The sequence below is a fragment of the Thermobia domestica genome, chromosome 3, assembly GCF_964235325.1.
Source record: "Thermobia domestica chromosome 3, izTheDome1.hap1.1, whole genome shotgun sequence".
NCBI classification, from domain to species: Eukaryota; Metazoa; Arthropoda; class Insecta; order Zygentoma; family Lepismatidae; genus Thermobia; species Thermobia domestica.
Genome location: NC_137456.1, coordinates 178,864,937 through 178,883,947, shown reverse-complemented (window position 1 = coordinate 178,883,947; position 19,011 = coordinate 178,864,937). Strand labels below are relative to the sequence as shown.

The 19,011-nt window shown below is 35.1% G+C and overlaps 1 protein-coding gene across 2 annotated transcripts in view; it reads right to left on the bottom strand.

Annotated features, from left to right (window-relative positions):
• Positions 1–484: 484 nt before the first annotated feature.
• The window catches only part of LOC145680886 (uncharacterized), a 54,865-nt gene continuing 36,338 nt past the window's right edge, over positions 485–19,011 (bottom strand). The window contains exon 5 of one of the 2 annotated variants that reach the window (XM_081752038.1): positions 485–6,316. In XM_081752038.1, coding sequence (XP_081608164.1) covers positions 3,688–6,316 — 2,629 coding nt within the window. In that variant the 3' untranslated portion in view covers positions 485–3,687. Of the gene's footprint in view, positions 6,320–19,011 lie in introns of both variants that reach the window. The other variant, XM_081752037.1, reaches the window with a different exon arrangement.

Sequence of the window (19,011 nt, the reverse complement as noted above, 5' to 3'; positions counted from 1 at the left end):
TCATCGACCACCCTTCCTACAGCCCGGACCTCGCTCCACGTGACTCTCACCTTCCCCGCACTTGAAGGAGCACCTAGGAGGCCGTCGCTTCGCTTCAGATGAGGAGGTGAAACACTTCGTAACAACGTAGCTGAACACGCAACAGGATTTTTACCAGAGGGGAACTCATCCCACATGCGACAAGTGTCTCAACCGGTATGGAGACTGTCGAAAAATAACCTAATGTATGTACTATCTGTTGGCTGTATTGGTTGTATGAAAAAATATATATATACACGTTTCACTGCAGGCTTTGTGATCACCGCTTGTAAAATATCCTCACCCTTTAATTTGTTCCTAGACTACTGACGTAATAAATAAATTTCTCCCAATAAATGTAATTTATTAGATTAAGAAAAATTTAAACACACACAAACATGCATACAAATTGAAAATGTCCTTAACTGTAAATAAAAACAACTGCAATAAAGCATATTTTCAAGTCTTTAAATAACTGAAACTATATTTTATTTCTGCAGTATGTATTTGCCCATCACACGGACTTATAAATATTAGGACAATAAATATTTTCATAAAACAAAACAATTCCCAGATAACAAAAATAATATATACAGAAGACATTTCCATTGAACCCACTGTTGAACAACATATTCTTTTTTCTTTTAACGAAATAACAACACAACCGCATCTGTGTTTAGGAATAAATTCACAGCTTACAAAGCCATGCCATTACAACTGACAAGCTACACTAAACAAGAATACATTTCAGTAAAATTCCATGAAACCAAATTTGGCACGAACACCAAATATATCCAACTGAGTAATGACGTAATTCATTAAAAATCTCTTTTCATTATATATCTAAAATTTTTTATTACATTAATTTACTAGAACACAAATTTTATATCTATATTAAAATAACATTTATTTTGATCATCACCAATATTTATTGTTACTTTGCATAGAATATATCGTAAGAGATTTTTTTTTGTAACTTTCAAAAAAACTTACACGTCTCTTTAACACAATATAAATAATCAATTTTCCAGTTGCATTGAGAACACTAATTTGTTTGATGTGATATCCAGCAATGTAGTGGTTGCTAATGACTGACATCTCATTGCAAATCTCACTGGACATTACATGTTGGCTAGCATGGTTACTCGGAAAATCTACCAACTTCAAATAAACTGGACAATGAAAGAAATTTACCTTTCTTTCTTATTCAAAAATTACTTCTTTCTTAGCCAAAAAGTAAATACATATACCTGCTATAAAATTCTGGTAAATACGAAAGGTGGAATGTGTTTTTCAGTATATTTAACGGGTGGAATCTACTAAAAGAATTACTTAAAACATTTCACTCAGCTTCTATAAAATGAATCGACCGAAGCTCCATTCCCGGTTTACCTTTTTTCATCATTGACAAAACACGAATTCACAACACACTTAAATAAATTTAATTTCCCTATTCCCTTATTTTGTTAATATTTTTCTACTGATTTCAATAGCCGTCTTCATGGAAAGTAACAGAAGTGGAATTAAACTGAACAAGAAAAATCGGAAACGAGCAAAAACTCACCCACAGATATGGATCATCTAGAGGTTCTTTAGAGATTTAATTTTGGAATCAATATTTTTCTTACATGTTACAGAATAAAGAAACTCGAAAGATCAGGATTCGGCAGTACCAGGTCTACAGAAACATCTGGCGATGTCCAATTGCAGCATTAAGAAAGGAAAAATTATGTGTAAAACATCTCAAATTGCAAGGAACTTGTTTGAGTGTTACCATGTAAGAAATAAAAAGGTTAATTTAAACTTGGACGATGAGAATCTTGATCAGGATTGTGACTGCCTTATCAGTAGTATTAATGAAAAATTACGTTGAAATAACGTTAAACCTACCCTGCAATTCTCGTCGTGCATATTCTCAAAGGCACGATATTGAAGCAACTGATCACGGGGGTGAGAAGTGACAAAAGTGATTATATTTTGTAAAGAGTTTGCTTGACAGTTGATGAACTTTTTTCAATTTACGTTTTCTATAAGTCTTTTAATGTATATGAATGGTAGAATCTTAGTTGGTCGACTATATTCACATTTCTCATTGTATTACAATGTAGTGTTAAAGGAACAAGTAAGTATAAGAGTTCTGGAAGTTCTGTTTTCATAATTTGTCGGGTGACTGAAGAAGGCAGGAGCATCTTTTGGGAACATTTTCATAACGATAAATACTCAGGCACAATACATTCAATCATATCTTTAAATAGAGAATGAAATAAGTAACAACAACCCTTCTCACATCGCTTTTACGCAAAAGAACAAGTGTTAGGACAAGTTTGGTTATATGTGATCTCTCAATGTTTTTCGTTTTCAACTGAAATTGTAAGAGACCACTCACTATTATGTCACACACGAATTGAAGGTGGATAACCAGATATGATAGTGCATGAATGAATAAGCTAATCTCAGACGATCCATAAAACGAAAAAAGTGTAAAATCCTGTACCGAATTAGATCAACGTCCAAGTACATGGTAATCTCATAGGAGAGCAGCTTAGAATTTTCTCTTCCTCGATCTCATATCAGTTTTGAAGTATGAAATTATACTACTGAATTTAAAATCATAAAATAATTTGTTACAGGAACTTGTTTTACATCAGATTATTCTAAATATTTATATAATGAATACATCGATAGAACGTATAAAACATGCCTTCTACAAGAACTTTAGCTTGAAAACAAGTTGACGCTTTTACGGCAAAATATAAATTTTTGTTCATCTCCTAACTTTCAGTGATTTTTCGAAACTACGCGAGTTACAATGAGAGAACCATAGATATTAGTATTTAATGTAGCCAACATGTTCAAACTACAAACAATTGATATAATCGATAACTACACACAAATACATTATATATACGTATATACACCTAGCAAATTTTAGAAACAAGAGAATTACGAAAACACTTCTGACAAAATGTCTTGGACGAAACTTTCTTTCTTTCTTTGTTTGAAAAATGATAAATATGTACAAATTGTACTTTTTTTATTTCTGTATAAATACACAACCCTCTTTCTGTTTTTATTTAAAAAAAAAAGTATTTACAGAGTAGTTTATTATATATATATATATATATATATATATATATATATGTTACTTATGATTGTTATTTTCTTTCCTCTTACTGTTTCAACGTGACGCGCACCTGAAACTCTCAGCTTGGTATATATTTGTACGATCATCAGTTTGTTTTCAAGATCAACTTCTCTGAAATTCCTTTTCTTGTGTTAATATAAAAGAGATCTCTTTCAATGTGTATAAACTAACTTTTTCATCGTGACAACAACATTTACTATTACAATCTACAGCCATAATAGAAACTAAATTACATTATACATTCAAAGTAGTGCAATGTATTAGAAAAATATGCCATTTACTCAACCATTATAATACCTTGAAACAAATATTTTTAGCCAAGGTAAATATACTTTTACGTAAAACGTTTAGATCTATCAGAATTAAAGTTGTGTGCTCTGAAATTTTTAATAGATCACTATATATATATATATATATATATATATATATTGATCTATTGAAAATATATAATAATTAACAGGTTCATCAGTTATTCTCTCCGTACACTGAGATTTTGCTGCCGTATTAAAAGGATCTGCTTGTTCCTATTGATTGGTCTCCTTCATTGAGTTTTGAGAACTATCATCTTTTCCATGATCGGATGCTACGTTTTCACATGTGCGGCTATCTAATTCATCCGACTGATTTGGGTCTTTATTGGTTTCCGTTCTTTCATTTGGTGCACTTGACTCACTTTTGGGATAATGCACAACTGACTTCTCTTTTGCTTTCAAATCACTTGAAATCGTGTTATCATTATCTTCCGTCGAATTTGGATTATTCTCAGAATTGCTACGAACTTCTGAATTACCTTCTACTAATTGTTCAGGCTCAGTTGCTAGATCTCCCAAGCTACTGCCAAATTTTGAATCTTGTTTCTGCGATGGCTTCTTGAACGCGAGTAAACTAGGTTTACCATTTTTTAAAGTCGTTCCTCCTGATTTCTCGGTTTTCTTTGAAGGTTTAGATTTAGTTGTTTCATGTATATAATTTTCTTCGTTTTTATTTGATTTTGTACTCGTTTCTGACGCCATGTTCACTTTTCCTTCTGTACTCAGTGATTCATTATTAGGCATCATTTCTGTTTCTACTAAATTAGCTGTGCCTTTCTTTTCCAGCGGTCCTAACATTTTACTGTCACCTTCAATTTCTTGTTTCGATGCTATGTTTAACTTTGATTGTGCATTTGCTTGACTAGTTTCATCGTCATCTGGATCTTCTTCCACTCTGGAGAACTCATTTGGTGTTTCTTCAATTTCCAATGCTTCGTCTGATTTAGTTGATTCCTTAGATAAGTTTGATGAGTTTCCATCTTCTAACGGCTTTGTACTTCGTATGTCTTCCTCAGAATCATTTCCATTTGAAGTTTCTTCTATATTACTGAGTTTGCTCTCATTTCCCTCTACGGTGTGTACAGTGCTTTTATTGATATCTATTATAATGTCTTCATTTTCTTGTAGTGAAGTGTTCTCCGAGCTTGCTTTATCTCCTAGTTTCTCATCGCCTTCCTTATTTTTTTGTATCTCTTCCTTAACACTGTCGTCATTGGAATCATCATCATTGATTAACTCGGAATTTTTGTTTTCATCATTCTTTTCTAATACATACTCCACTTTTTCTGTTCGCGCCTCTTCATTATTCGAATTTTCACTCATTCCATTTTTGTGATCTTTAACATTTGAATTTCCACGCTCTTCAGCTTCACGAATAATTTCCTCTATGATCTTGATGTTTTCCTGGTTTATTTTGTCGGATTCAGAGGCAACCGATTTACTAGACAAGTTCTCTTTGCTTTCTTCCCCCTCAGAAACTGGGCTTTCGGGCTTCGCTTTATTAATATTATTCATTTCGGATTCTGCTTTATCTTCAGTCTTTGAATTACACCTTCTGTTCTCTTCTAATGAATTTGTACCAGCTAATTTTTGATCTGAACAGGCTTCATCGATTTCTTCATCACATCGCACAGTCATTTGATTTCCGACTTCTGGCTGATCGCTATGAACTTCCATGTCTTGATGATTAGCATTTTCGGTATAATCTACAGACATTGAAGTGTCATCAGTCAAGTTAGTTTCGAGTGCGTGTTTTGATGAAAAATTCATTTGTTCATCACTCCCTACTTCACCTCGTGCGTCATTTACTTTTTTGTTCAACACAATACGAGGAATTTTTCCGGAATGACTGATTTCATGTAACTTGCCCAGGACTTGTGTGTCGAAAATTTTCCCGCATGTTGCGCATGTATAGATTTGTTTTGATTCTTTTAACGATAACTTTGCATATACATCATCATCAGAAGAATCTTCCTTGCTTGAACTTTTTCGTAATCTACTCCTTCTTTTGAACGTTTCATCCTCGTCACCAGAAGATGCCTTTTCTCTCTCTTTTCTTGCTCGTTTGGATTTTGAAATCGCTATATCAACCGAACTGCTGCTACTTTCAGTACCCTTATCCTTCTTTTGTCGAAGAAGACGAGAGGAACTGTTATCACTTTGATCACTGAAGTCAAATTTTCTTTCTGATTTCACTCGTAAAGATCGACAGGAACTATCAGTCTTGTCTGAATCACTTTCACTCCTCTTTCTTTCATTCTTAATTGTAGCCGGAGAAATACTTCCAACTTCTTTCTCAACCTTTGCTTTGTTTGACTGAGTAGAAACATTACTTTTCTCCTCTTTTCGGAACCTTTTACTACTACGAACTTCAAAGGACGTATTAGATATTTCGTCTTCACTAACTGATCTACTAGTAACTGGAGAATCCCGTAAAGTGTCCAAACTACGACGTCGTCTTAAATCTCTCTTGGCAGGTTTAAAGTCTGGATTCACTTCTGAATCATTACCAGGTTTAGTCGTATTCTCAGTTACTGCGTCAATGCATTTATAAACACCACCTTCAATTTTCTCGAATTTCTCAGTTTTCAAAACATCTATTAGTGAAATAGTACATTCTTTGATATCATACTGTGCGCTCGTTTCACTTAAACATTCTTGGCAGAAACCACCCTTTACTCTTCTCTTTGCAGAAACGTTTTCTTTCAAGTTTTTACCACACAACTCACAAGAAGATACTGTTTCATTATAGCTATTCCTCTTCTCCCTTTTCAATCTTAGTTTTACACTCTCTCGTTTTCTTTTCTGCGTTGAAGACATATCTTCATCTGAAAATTCTTCACTGCTGCAAAGAAAAACATGAAATGAAACATACTTAATGAAGCAATCAATTTATGATAATTACTAATGTTTAGAATGGACTAAAAACAATAGAAATCTAAAATCTAGTAGCATATACATAGAACATCACATTGAAATATAATTTATTACAGTAATAGAGTTCCTGGACTTCCGACAATAGAATTAAAAAAATGACTATAAACATTATTATATCTTTCACAACTGAAACAACGTATTTAGTAACTTCTTATACTAAAGATGAAAACTGATTCTATTTATGGAATTGGTATAGTTTTCGAAATCTCAAAGATACCATTCTTGTAAAAAAAAATCACGAGGTGACAATAGATATGAAAAAACCTTAACGTTTATGCATGTTATTGAAAAATGGCTAGTGACTACACGAAAGGTTGTAGTGTATTGGAATTAACTAGAAAAATTACACTACAACGGAGCAAAGGAATTCTCCGTATTTGTCTGGGAAAAGATCCGTCGTGCATTGCGGTAGAAGTCGGCATTGGTGAATTGTAAGGGTGTGATGTTCCTGTACAACAATGCCAAGCCACGTGTGGCAAAGAGGATTTGAGAGACTCTTCAGCAAGTTGGCTGCGAGACACTACTATGCATCATCTTCACCGGACCTTGCGCCAAGATTACCACCTGTTTCATTCTTTCTACAACCACTTCCGTGGGACACCCTTCGCAAGTAAGGAAGACTTGCGGAACGCACACACGGACTTTTTTGCATCCACGACCCCCGAGTTTTATCACCAGGGTACTGTGCAGCTGCACGAACATTAGCAAAAGGTATTGAACTCTGATGGAGATTACTTCGACACCTAAAAGTACGTACCATCCTCTGTACTGTTTTTTGTTTATCACTGCTCTAGAACGGCAAGAATTTGTTTGGTTATCTTCTAGCTATTATGACGCCTCTTGCAAGGGACGTACCGAGTTCTACGACTAAAGCACAGGAAGTTTCCTGTGGGAATCATGATTATAGCCGGATACAATTAAGAGGATAAATTGTAATATGTATGGCAACAAAAATGTGAAGATGAACGTTGCCTACTTTAAGGAATCTTCATAATTTCTATCTATCTCTTGTTTGTAGGGAACCAACAAGAACCAGGTTTGGATCCATTTAGAAGGACAAAGATCCAGTCATACTGTCGCATCATCCCTCCGGTTTTACCATGACATGAAGCACGAAACGGAAAAGACACTCCTGTTAAAAAGACCTAATGCCAGCTCAATGTATTTCTGCACAATTGGACTGTAAACTCGACATCTACAACATATCCTTACTGGTTTATAAAAAACATGCAGACAGGAATGAAATAGAATTCCTATGCCTGTGTTTAAAAAAAAAAAAAAAAAAAAAGTATTGAAGGAAATTATGGTAGTCCATAATAGTGATGATTCAGAAAAACATAATCGGTAGCGACAGCACGGCTTTTCATATGTAAGTGCACCTTGGAATCATTTGGGTATAGCCAGATCAACCTTCTGTACTGTGCAGTTCATTATTATTATTATTATTATTATTATTTTACTTAATTCAGCCGGATCTTCTTTCATAGCACGAATGGTAAACCAATAAAATAATAACTGTGAAGCAGAATTAAATATAAATGACTGTTTTAATGGATAAACTCCCAAAATGAGACTGAATTTACTTCATTATCGATGTTCGATTTAAGTTTTATTTAAAGGTTGATCTGTTTTGATTCGAAAAATGCGTTTTTGCTTACGTAAAATATTCCATCCTATTATTATCCATCATGCTTGGTGTAATCGCTACCGTATGGACGATTACACTACATCGCAGTTTTCACTGCAACATACTTCGATACAGCTGTACCAGGAGTATATTGTCTCATTCCTGTTTGCAAGCTTTCCAGTGTTCATTTACTATGTAAACTCGACGTGATGAAATATGCCATTTGAGCAGTTCGAAAGCACAGTAACCCATGGAAGTAGCATTTGGGCTTTTATTTTAACAACAGGAATGTTTTCGAATGGAATAGCATAGATACCAGTTTTAACTACCATGCATCGGCAGAAGGCCAGCTATATTTTAGCCGGTGACTTGAACATTTGTCTGGTGCAGTTCCATATAATAGATACTAGGATCTCGTTTGTGTATACTGGGGATAGGACCTTTTTGGTAATAAGCAGCAATGATTTTGACATTTTTTCGACCTTTGAATATTGAGCTTCAATCTATAGCAAAAGCCAACAATCATCATAAAATCTTTCGAGAAATTTTCTTTGAATTAACGCCAAAGTTTCGGACAGCCACTGTCAAGAATCATTTAAAAGGAAACCATTTCACAAATTTTGGTCTCAGTTGTGGGAAGGTTCAAAAACTAAGTTGCTCTTACTACTTTTTGGTATTATCTACCTCTGTGAAATGGCTTTTCGAGGTAAACGATTACAAAAACTAAATATCGAGCTCACTTGGATCCAGAAGACGTTATGCGTCATCAGCTGATTTCTGTGACGCCGAACATTGACAGACTATGCTGCAAGAAGCAGGCATATTAACTTCAGGTATACATGTAACATTCTCAACAACGTAATTGTTATATTTATATCACTTTGTATATTTCAGTAATAAATAATATTGTCTCTGATTCTCTTTTCCTATTGTTTCTAAGAAATAAATTACTAACAGTGAAGTCTTATTTTATTAATAGATATTTTATTCATATCACACACAATTTATTATTATTATTATTATTATTCAGAACACAGAGATAGAATTAAACATTCTTGAGGTTCCACAACAAACTTTTGCTTTAGAAATGGCTCTGCACGTCAAAAAAATTTTAGAATCGCTGACAAAGCTTAAGTTTTAACAGAGTGCCAAAATTATATCGATCTTTATTATTATTATTATTATTATTATTATTATTATTATTATTATTATTATTATTATCGTTACTACTGTATTTCGGTTTCAGCTTAATAATCTGACGGCCGTCTCTGGCAAGTGCAGATTATTGGAAAAGTTCTTCTCCAAAGAACTTCCTGACCATATGACAGGTGTCTAGTATTACTGATTGTTGAAGGTTTGTTAGAAGATATTCTGCGTTTATCTGTTCCAGTTGTGTCTCAGTATTTTTAAGGACAACGGCTGTAGCTAAGATAATGACTGGTCTCACTGAAACCTTCTGACATTTCTATATCTTTTTGCTTTTATTTGCCAGGTCTTTATATTAGCTAATTATCGTATTAAATGTTGTATGTATGTTCTGAGTCAATGGCACTGCTACATCGTTAGAGTTACTTCTTGGTCCACTTTATTGACAATATTTATGTCGAGGTCTGTTTGTAGGTATCGTTACATCCGTTCTGGTTTCTCGATCCCGGTATAGTTTGTACTGGATTTGGCTGTTATTCGTGGTATGCCTTGGTATCAGTGATTAATTCCATGTTATGTGACAAAAACTAGTGAATGGTTTTTGCAACATTGTTGTATCTTTTCAGATGTCTGTGGGAGCCATTATACGGTATGAACCTATGTGTTCAACTGTTTTTGATGTGTTTCTGCATTTTTCATTCGGATCTTCTTGCTTCAGTATGTATTTACAGTAATTTCGGGTTGGTATCACTCAGTCCTGGACAGCCATTATAAATACTACTGTTTCGGAAAAAGAGTTCCGTTTTCTTGAACCAGGCATTTGACTGCTGTTTATCTGAGTTATGTTCTCTAAGAGATTCTTAAAGATTCCATGAAGTTCTTTTGCTTTCTATTTCTTATGCTCTTGTTTATCTGATTCATTGTTTGTGGTGAACTAGATAGAGTGGTGTAGCTTTTGTGTCTGCATCGCACATTAGATGAAAGAGATGGTTGGTTTCTTTCTGTTGGGGAAATATTGACGAACGTCTTTAATCTGTTCTCGGTGTAGTTTTGGTATATCTGCGATATCAATGCCTTCTACTTCTGTGGGGAGTGCTCGCTCTATTGCAGCTTTTGGTGTTTCATTCTGAATCTGCTGTTGATAATTCGTGTTAAATTAATCAAATCAGTATCTGTTCATTTGGTTAAGTCAAATGAATATGTAATGAGAAGTATTGCAAATGTGTTGATGACTAACTTTGATAGCATTAGTACGCTCAGTTTTGAATATCGCCTTAATTCTTAACTGGAAGTCTTTCTGCAATGTGCTTTTTAATGTGTTTGTGTTCAATGCCTCGAAGCTGCATTATTCCTATATATTTGTGGTACTCTCCTCCTTTTAAGTCTTCTATTTTGTGGTGTATATTATTATTATTTACTAGGTATAATACTTCTGCTTCTATTGTAGGACCGGAAAAGTTAAATGTTCAAAATGTTCATTTTTTAAATCGAAATATTATAAATAACCAGCAACGCTAAATTGTAAAACGAAACTGCATTTTAGACACACAAAAGTGGGGGAATGTAAGATTTACATGATTTGATTAATATGATTAGGTGCGTAGTAAGTCACAATTATGTAGAAGCCTTATAATCTGTACAAATGTTGATATTTTTTATACAGAGAAAACTATTTCGTTATAAATCTTACAACAGCGACATTTACGTTATTTTCTTTACAAAGAATTCATTTCAAAATCTGATTTTGAGCTACTAGTTTATTTTTTAAAAAAAGTTTAAATCATTAAAAAAGAAAAGATCTTATCCCCTCACAAAGTGGTGTTTTCAGTGGTTGAGATTACTTGCTTTCTTTTACATTCCTTAATGCAATATCAAGGTTATGAATACCTATTGTTGAAGTGAGCTCCCAACCATTTTAACATACATACAAGATATTTATCCGTGATTGAGTGATCTAACCATTCTCTTTCGAGAAAGTCATAGCTAGAGGACGGACATACCTCAACATATACAGTAGCTTCTCTACTGCGCAATTTTCAGGGATGGTAAGGACATACCATTGCATGACCTCCAAGATAATCACATTTGATCACTTAGCCCACAGAACAACCACACAGAGACTGGATTTGTCCAAGCACAACAGTAAGGTTGTGGTACAAGCCACGTGGTCTGAGTGGAGGAGTACCAAAGAGTGGGAGAAAGTGTGGCTGTTCTAAAGGCGGATTGGGTAGCGTAGTGGGTAACGCATTGGCAAGGTACGCCGAAGATCCCAGGTTCGATTCTCAGTCCAGTTGTGCACTTTTTCACTCTGTTTATTAAAGGTACACAAAGTTTCACAAATAACAAACGCGGACTATGTCTAATGGTGTGTATATTTAACATTTTTGAAATGCTGGAAAATAAATATCAATCTAAAATGGTAAGTTTTCTTGTCCAGTGACGTGAGAGAGATCAAACACAATAATTGGGGTACAAATAGTACTTAAAACCTTGCGATTCACCAATGGCGGCTCCTTCTGCCGCAATGCACGGTGCACCATTGCAACTGCTGAGAGCAGAGGTTAGCAGTGATGGTCTCACGAGGTGGAAGGATCTCGTAATGTACCACTTGCTGACAATTCCACCATACAAAGAGCATAACATTTCGTGGCTGCAAAGATGGTCTTGGGGTGTGAGGAACAGGGTCACGTGGTGACAACCAATGTCTGGTTCGCTTGGCAGTGTCATAGAGGATCCACTTTTCGTCACCAGTGAGCAAGCGATCAAAAATGGGGGTGTTCAGGTGGCGATTAAGGAAGGACAAATAAGTTGTCACTTCTTGTTCTTTGATGGCTGCCGACAATATGTCCACTTGCTTAATATGATGACTCCCCTATCCCATGCAAGTGCAGTCTGACTGTTTTAGCGGAAACATCAAACCTTTCTACAAGTGGTCGTCCACTGCGAGGTACATCCGAAAGACTCACATCTCCCGAACGGAATTTCTGGAACCAATGCCTGGCAGTGCATTCGTTCACGGTATTCTCCCCAAATGCTTGGCACATGCGACAGCTAACAGGCCCACTTTAAAGTCATATAACAAACACACGCGAACAAACTGCTTCGATACTTCTATTTCTCTTTGACACTGGACGAGCTATGACTGCTGTATGAACGCAACATGCTTGTATTACTGAAGGTCGACTGTCGGACTAACTTCTGATTGCTTGGCAGGCACGTGGATCATTTCGTGTCTTCTCTGTGAGCGCATTATTAATGGAACGTCAAAAACGGCAAGAACTTTTTGGTTACCTTCTAAAATATCCCCTACCATATAGCCGGGTAAGATACAAAGAGAAATCCAGCAGACCGACAATTCTCAAGTATTCTGAAAAAAGATCCGCACTTCTCTAATTTCTCCAGAACTTCTTACGAGTAGGCTGAATTCCATAACCTTTCCAGGTCGGTGGGAACCCAAGTATATGTCTTACATATGGAATTATTGAACTTAATTTTAAATACTTTACTTAGCACAAAGAATTCTAGCTATTGGAGAAGTGGAGAAGAATTGATGTTGCCAACAATCTTCAACTTTTTCTTCATTGGAATTTTTCCATCGAGTTTGTAACAAATCAGCTCGTTATATACTTACTAACAATGTAATTTGAAACGGATACAATAATAATAATAATAATGGTGAAAAGTTAACTAGTTCCATTTCTACTATATTTATATTTATTAATTTATAAAATACGAACCATAGATTTTTTTCATAATGCATTGAAGTTCAGCATGCATTCGATTTCAATCGTTTCTATAGCAAATGAATAATTCATTACATAATTTATTTTTAGTACCAAGACGTAGACTTACTGTTTAACGTAGTCTGAATCAGACGTGCTCCTACTGAGAATCGAACCCTGGTATTCCATGCTGAAGACGAGTTTGCTAACCATATAGCCACGAGGAAGTTCCAAGTTATGCGTTAAGTTCCGCAAGCCTAGCATGAATAGAATTTACTAAAATCCGCGTGTTGTCAGCCTTACACAACCGTACACGACTTAACAATTGACTATTCCCTGCTTATTGGTATTTTATAATTATTTGTTTGTATTACAAGCAGGGCCGCATTTATACATTGGCCAACACGGACCACGGCCCGGGGCGGGAATTTTAGGGAGAAGGGGAATTTTCTCGGACCAGTTTTTTTTTTTTTTTTTTTTCATATTCTTGTTCAGGACATTTCAGAAATTTATGATGCACGAGCACATGAATATGACGTGGGACTTTAGTATTTCTAAATACCCAAGTACCAAGAACCTGCTTGGCTAGAAAAAGATAATTAATATTTTAATTATGAATTAATATTCATTATTACTCTTTTTCCATTGTTGACATCGTATTCTTTTACCTTAATTTCACCATATCCATTGTTGGTTAACTTTCAGAATTACCTTTTGAAAGCTTATTATCCAGCCGCCAGCGTAAGTAATTTATGACTGTTCCGTTGTTGTGACAAACGTATATTATTATTCATTAGGGTAGGTAGATTTTTATTTATTTATTTATTTAGTTTTGGAATTTTGTTTGAGAAAGTTGGGGAAAAGTTGTCACAGGGTTAGAGTAGCTTGCATGAAAAATTGAAGATTTTGGGTCGATTCCTTTCCCTCTTCAAGAAGGTCAAAGTTTTCAGCTGCCGAAGGTAGGCAACAAGCACTTCACGGGCCGCATTTTTGCCATTTTGAACGTTTGTAATGTACATTTATACTGAAGAAACTGTTTTCTAAGCAAGAGTTCATAAGTTTTAATGTTTTTAATGTGATAAATTGCATCATCTTTTCTTGGTATTTTTTACGTTCCGAAGCGATGAAGGCTCAAACATCATGTGTAAAAATGTTGTTTTGTGTAAATTTTTTTTTGTTTTGTTGTACGCCGTTTTAAGCAGACTTTTATTATTATTATTATTTATTAATGGCATATCATTTCTCCATACTTCTCTAAATTCATAAAACAAAAAAATACTTTAGTGACTCTTATTCGGATCGAGCTTGCAGATCTTAGCTGATTTCGGATTCACCCTATAATACATCGGAAAATACTCGAAACTTAACACGAGAAGGTGGCTGCAACTCGAGTTCCTCTCACCTACCATAACCCACTGTTATTTATTCTTCTATCAGCAAGCTTGTTCGTCTTCATATGACATACTTCGTTTCAAATACTAGTATATGCTTACTAGAGGCCGGTTTTGCCCGTATAACCGCCAGCAGGTTATAGAAGTTTTTTTGTGGACGCTCTGTATATTTCGTAAAGACAGTGATTATTTTTTCGATTTGTACTTTATTTTGCAACGCAAATAAGCTCTTTCTTCGGTGGGAATTGCTTCCTTCCCACGCAACTACACAAAGAAGACTTTCATTGTTTTCTCATATATATATTTAAAACATTGCTTTTTGGTGACAACATTTCAGTGAGTGACGAACCTTCTCAGAGTTTCTCCTTGACTTATTAATATGCACAGTATATATTCTGCAGTTATTTGGAACTGAATTAAGTGCTTTCTTTAATCATGTATGGAAATACTAGCTGACCAGATGTTCAAGTGACCAGAGTGAAGCCAGTCACATTGCTTTTAAAGTTCCTTATCTGTACTTTCACACGCCCGAGTTATCGCAATGTCTCGTGCATCGTGGCCAGTGGACTAAAATTAACATAAATGCTTTTCCGTATTCTGTTTGCATGTGCATACAAGTGATTTAACTGAGTGTTTTTTAGAATGAACTACCAACATTCTTCAGTGAACCATTGCAGCTCGTATCTCGAATCTTTGTGCTCGAAAAATTTGACTTCAGGTTTAGAAGCCGTAACCACGCACGTCGCGTTGGGAATTAAGTATGACTTCGTGTTAAGAGGCACAAGCTATTAGCCGGTGAAGGACGTTTTCTTGCGGCTAGCCCCAACTAATGAAGTCCAAGGTTCACATACCTTGTGCGTATGTTATAAACGCGCCTTCCAACATTAGCATTCCACTTTGGAGACTTTTTTTTTTAATTTGCTGAATACTCATCTAAATTCTTCAGGATTGTTTGGAGCAGCAACTAGATTGCTACGTGGGATTATCCGGGCAATTTTTCCCTCAGTGCTAATCCCCCAAGTGCGTCAATGGTGTGAGAAAGGCATTTATAGTGAAATCTCAATTATAATTTTCTATATATAAATCAAAGTGATAAAGGGCTACAATATAGTGAAAAGTAAAGTGCGATTGTGATAACGAAATAATTATATATGTATTTAGTGTTGAGTGTTGTGATCATTTCTCTTCGTTATTTTTTTTATAGTATTCTAATAAGTATAGTGTCATTAACCCAGTGTGTTTTCGTTGTATGTGTGAATGATATTTGTGTGCGTTATGGTCTGGATGACCGTCTGATCGTCCGTGAGGTTTTCGAGACGAAACATCCAAACCTCTCGGCACCTAATGCTCATCACATCATTGAGACCGACGAGTGATTTGGGAACAATTTGAAATCCCTTCTTGGCGAGGTCCTTCAACGTCCTACTCAGGTAAGTCCAGGTTTTCAGCAAATACACATTGACAGGACCACGGAGGACAGACTATTACTAGTTGATTACAAATAAATGGCAGCCCGAACAGCGACCCCATACCAAGTTGATTACAAATAAATGCCGCCCGAACAGAGACGATGAATCGATTACACCCGGATGTGACCGTCTCTTCTCTCAGGTACACAAACTACTTTCGAAGCATCCATTACTACACATACAAAGGCTTGAGATGTACGGGAACGACGTAATTTTATAACCGATCTTGACTGCATTGATCTTTTCCTCAAAGCAAACTAGTCCACCGTTATTGGCTTGGTCAGCGATGGTTTCGTTATCTGAGTGGAAAACCAATCGATCATGTCGTAGTAATCGACTTATGTAAAGTTGACTTCGGAAACAGTGAACTCCCGTAAGTCTCTTCTGTTGTCGACATTTCTTGACACGTTTTCACCCCAATGTTCTAATGATGCTCTATTTGTTCATTATCATGGATGAAAAGAGATTTCCAGCATGGGAGAAATATTCATTAACACATATGGATGAGTGGAAAACTTGTTTCATGTCTTTTGGACGAAATCGGGTCAATTCAACGATTTTCCGTAAGTGTTGGGATCCGTCACAGCATACTGGGTGTAATTTAATTTCAAAGTTCATAGGAGTGTAGACTCAAATCACGTACTGAGCCAGTCAACGTAACGCTTCTTCAAGTGCAAGGATAGTTACGTAAAGATATAGTTATTTTGACGAAGTAATTAACCAACAAGATTATAAAGTCCTGCGGTTTCCTTTGATAGGTTTGGCAAACGTGCCACTAGAGCCAGCTCAAAAATGTCTAGTAGGTGTAGCATTCCATCCCTTCGAGATGCTATGATCGACGAAGAATGAATGCGTACAAAAATAATATATATATATATATATATATATATCTTGTTTGGCAAGAATTATTAATAATTATGTACATAATTTGTTGATGTAACGAGAAGTTTATTCTTTTTAATAAGGTTAAAAAAAGAGTGAAAGATAGAAGGAAAAATAGGTGGAGGAACTGACTGTATTTATTGTAACTATTGACAACTGGAAAGAGAGAAAGAGCTATGCGCGCGAACTTGGGGGCGGAGCCTAACTTGTTAATCTTTACCAGCCAGCGTAACTCCTGCTTGCGCTGACTAGTTCTTTGATATAACCGTGGTGGTTTGTTTCGTTGTCGCGTTCTCTGCTTCGTTTGCTTGTGGTAGCTAGGCTATGTGTTTGAATGGAGAGTGTGGGGCAACTCGAAGTTCAGTGCCAGTGAGCTTAATACTGTTCATTATTCTTAGTGAATTGAAAGTTTTATAATATTTCGTAATTTGGAATGAGTTTGTAGTCATTCGAGAAGAATTTGGAGAAGAAAAGAGTGATTTTGTTGAGGTAAGAAAATTACGGAGTCGGGGAGGGATTTCGGTGGCCATAGAGGGCAGTGAATACAAAGTGATTACGAATCCCTCAGATTACATTATTTTTAGCGCTCCAAGAGTTAAATCAAAGTATTTTTACTATAACTTTCTCAGTTGTTATTTTCTCGGATTTTTTTTTTTTTTTTAATATAGAAAAAAGAGAGAAATATTTGTGGTGTACAAATCCGATTTTGGTCAATTGTCCGATTGCTGGGTTTGACCTTGTTTCGACCAGTTTATCGCCAGAATTGCCCATACTTAAGCTTTCGATCCATGAATAATTAATTTGTCGGGATAGTTCAATTTAGTATAATTTTTGAGGAAATATCAGACTGGCACTGAACAAAGAATTGCTCTATCTGTTGGTTATCTGTTCAGTCAAAAAGGAGACAAGGTTTCTATTGAAGGGAGACTGATTGAAGGTAAAATCGAATAAGCTATACAGAGGTGAGTGATAAATTTGATTTCTATTAAATAAGTAGTAGTGTCACGTGATCTATGTTAATATGTGAGGTCGTCTGTAGAATTGGTTCCATAGAGGGAAAAATTCGCGGACCTTTGCTTTTGTTTAAATTAATCCGAATATTCCTCCAAATTAAATGGCGAAGTATAGTGCTGAAAAATTAACGGGAACTACGTGTTTGACATTTGAATCAACGCTAGATCCAATATTTCATTATTTGATCATGTTTTTGTTACAGCTACTTTATTCTGATTCTTATTGAGATTATAATCTTTAAATTCAATTAAATGAAATATAGTCGATTTTTCTCCAGTTATCAAAAGGTCAAGATTTGGTATTTTAATTAATGCTCAAAGTGGATAAACCAATTTTGAATTATTATTATTAAAGACAGGTTTTATTCTCTCTCTCTCTCTCTTTCTATATATATATATATATATATATATATATATATATATATATATATATATATATATATAAAGACTGATATAGGCAAAATTTCATTAGCTAGAATTTAACGATAGAGAATTGAGGTCAGGATTAAATTTATCAGAGAAGAATTCCAGTTTTGATATTTTTGAAGTTTGTCCTGAGAATTCATAAATTTAATTACTATTCTTTCTAAAAAAAAGTTTAAAGAAATTTGGAACTTAAATAATACTTGGAATCATATGCCAGAAATTAAATTAATCAGTTGGAATTGGTACAAATTATTTGAAGTCTAGATAATTGAAATTTGATCAGTTTTACTTTGAGTTGTAAAATTTAGTTATCTATAATGGCAAATGACTTGTTATTTAAATAATGTGTATATGTATTATTCAAACGTTTTAGTGCATATACACCACCCTCACTTCATTTGCAATAAAATTGTTATTATGAAAAATTGAAACATTGTGTTTTGATTGTTTTATCTGTTTGATTTGTTTGAAGTGTTTACCTTGTTTTATATGTTTGGTGTGAAATATTGGATCGATTGTCTGCTACTTGCATCGAGGTGGATTCGTGATATGAGACAACCCCAGTAAGCTCGCTCTGCCAGGCTTTATCCGAGTGAGCCCAGATTGACAGTTTGAGTTTTTAAATTGATTGTTAAATTTTTTTTAAAGCTCTTAACTTGGGTTCGGAAGGAGGAGGCTAGGCGGAAGTGGGCGTTACATAGGTATTGTTGGTTGGCATTCAAATCTATGAAATTTATCATCGTTTTGACTCACTGGACTTCAATCGGTTGGAAAGAAACCACAGGTAATCTTTTTACAGGCAGTCAATCTTTTTCCAATCGAACCAATAGTGCTTTAGGGCCGGTAGATCCCATCGAAATGTTTAACTAGATGGCGGAGAGGAAATTCATTCCTATAAATAGACACACAATCGTCTGCAACTCC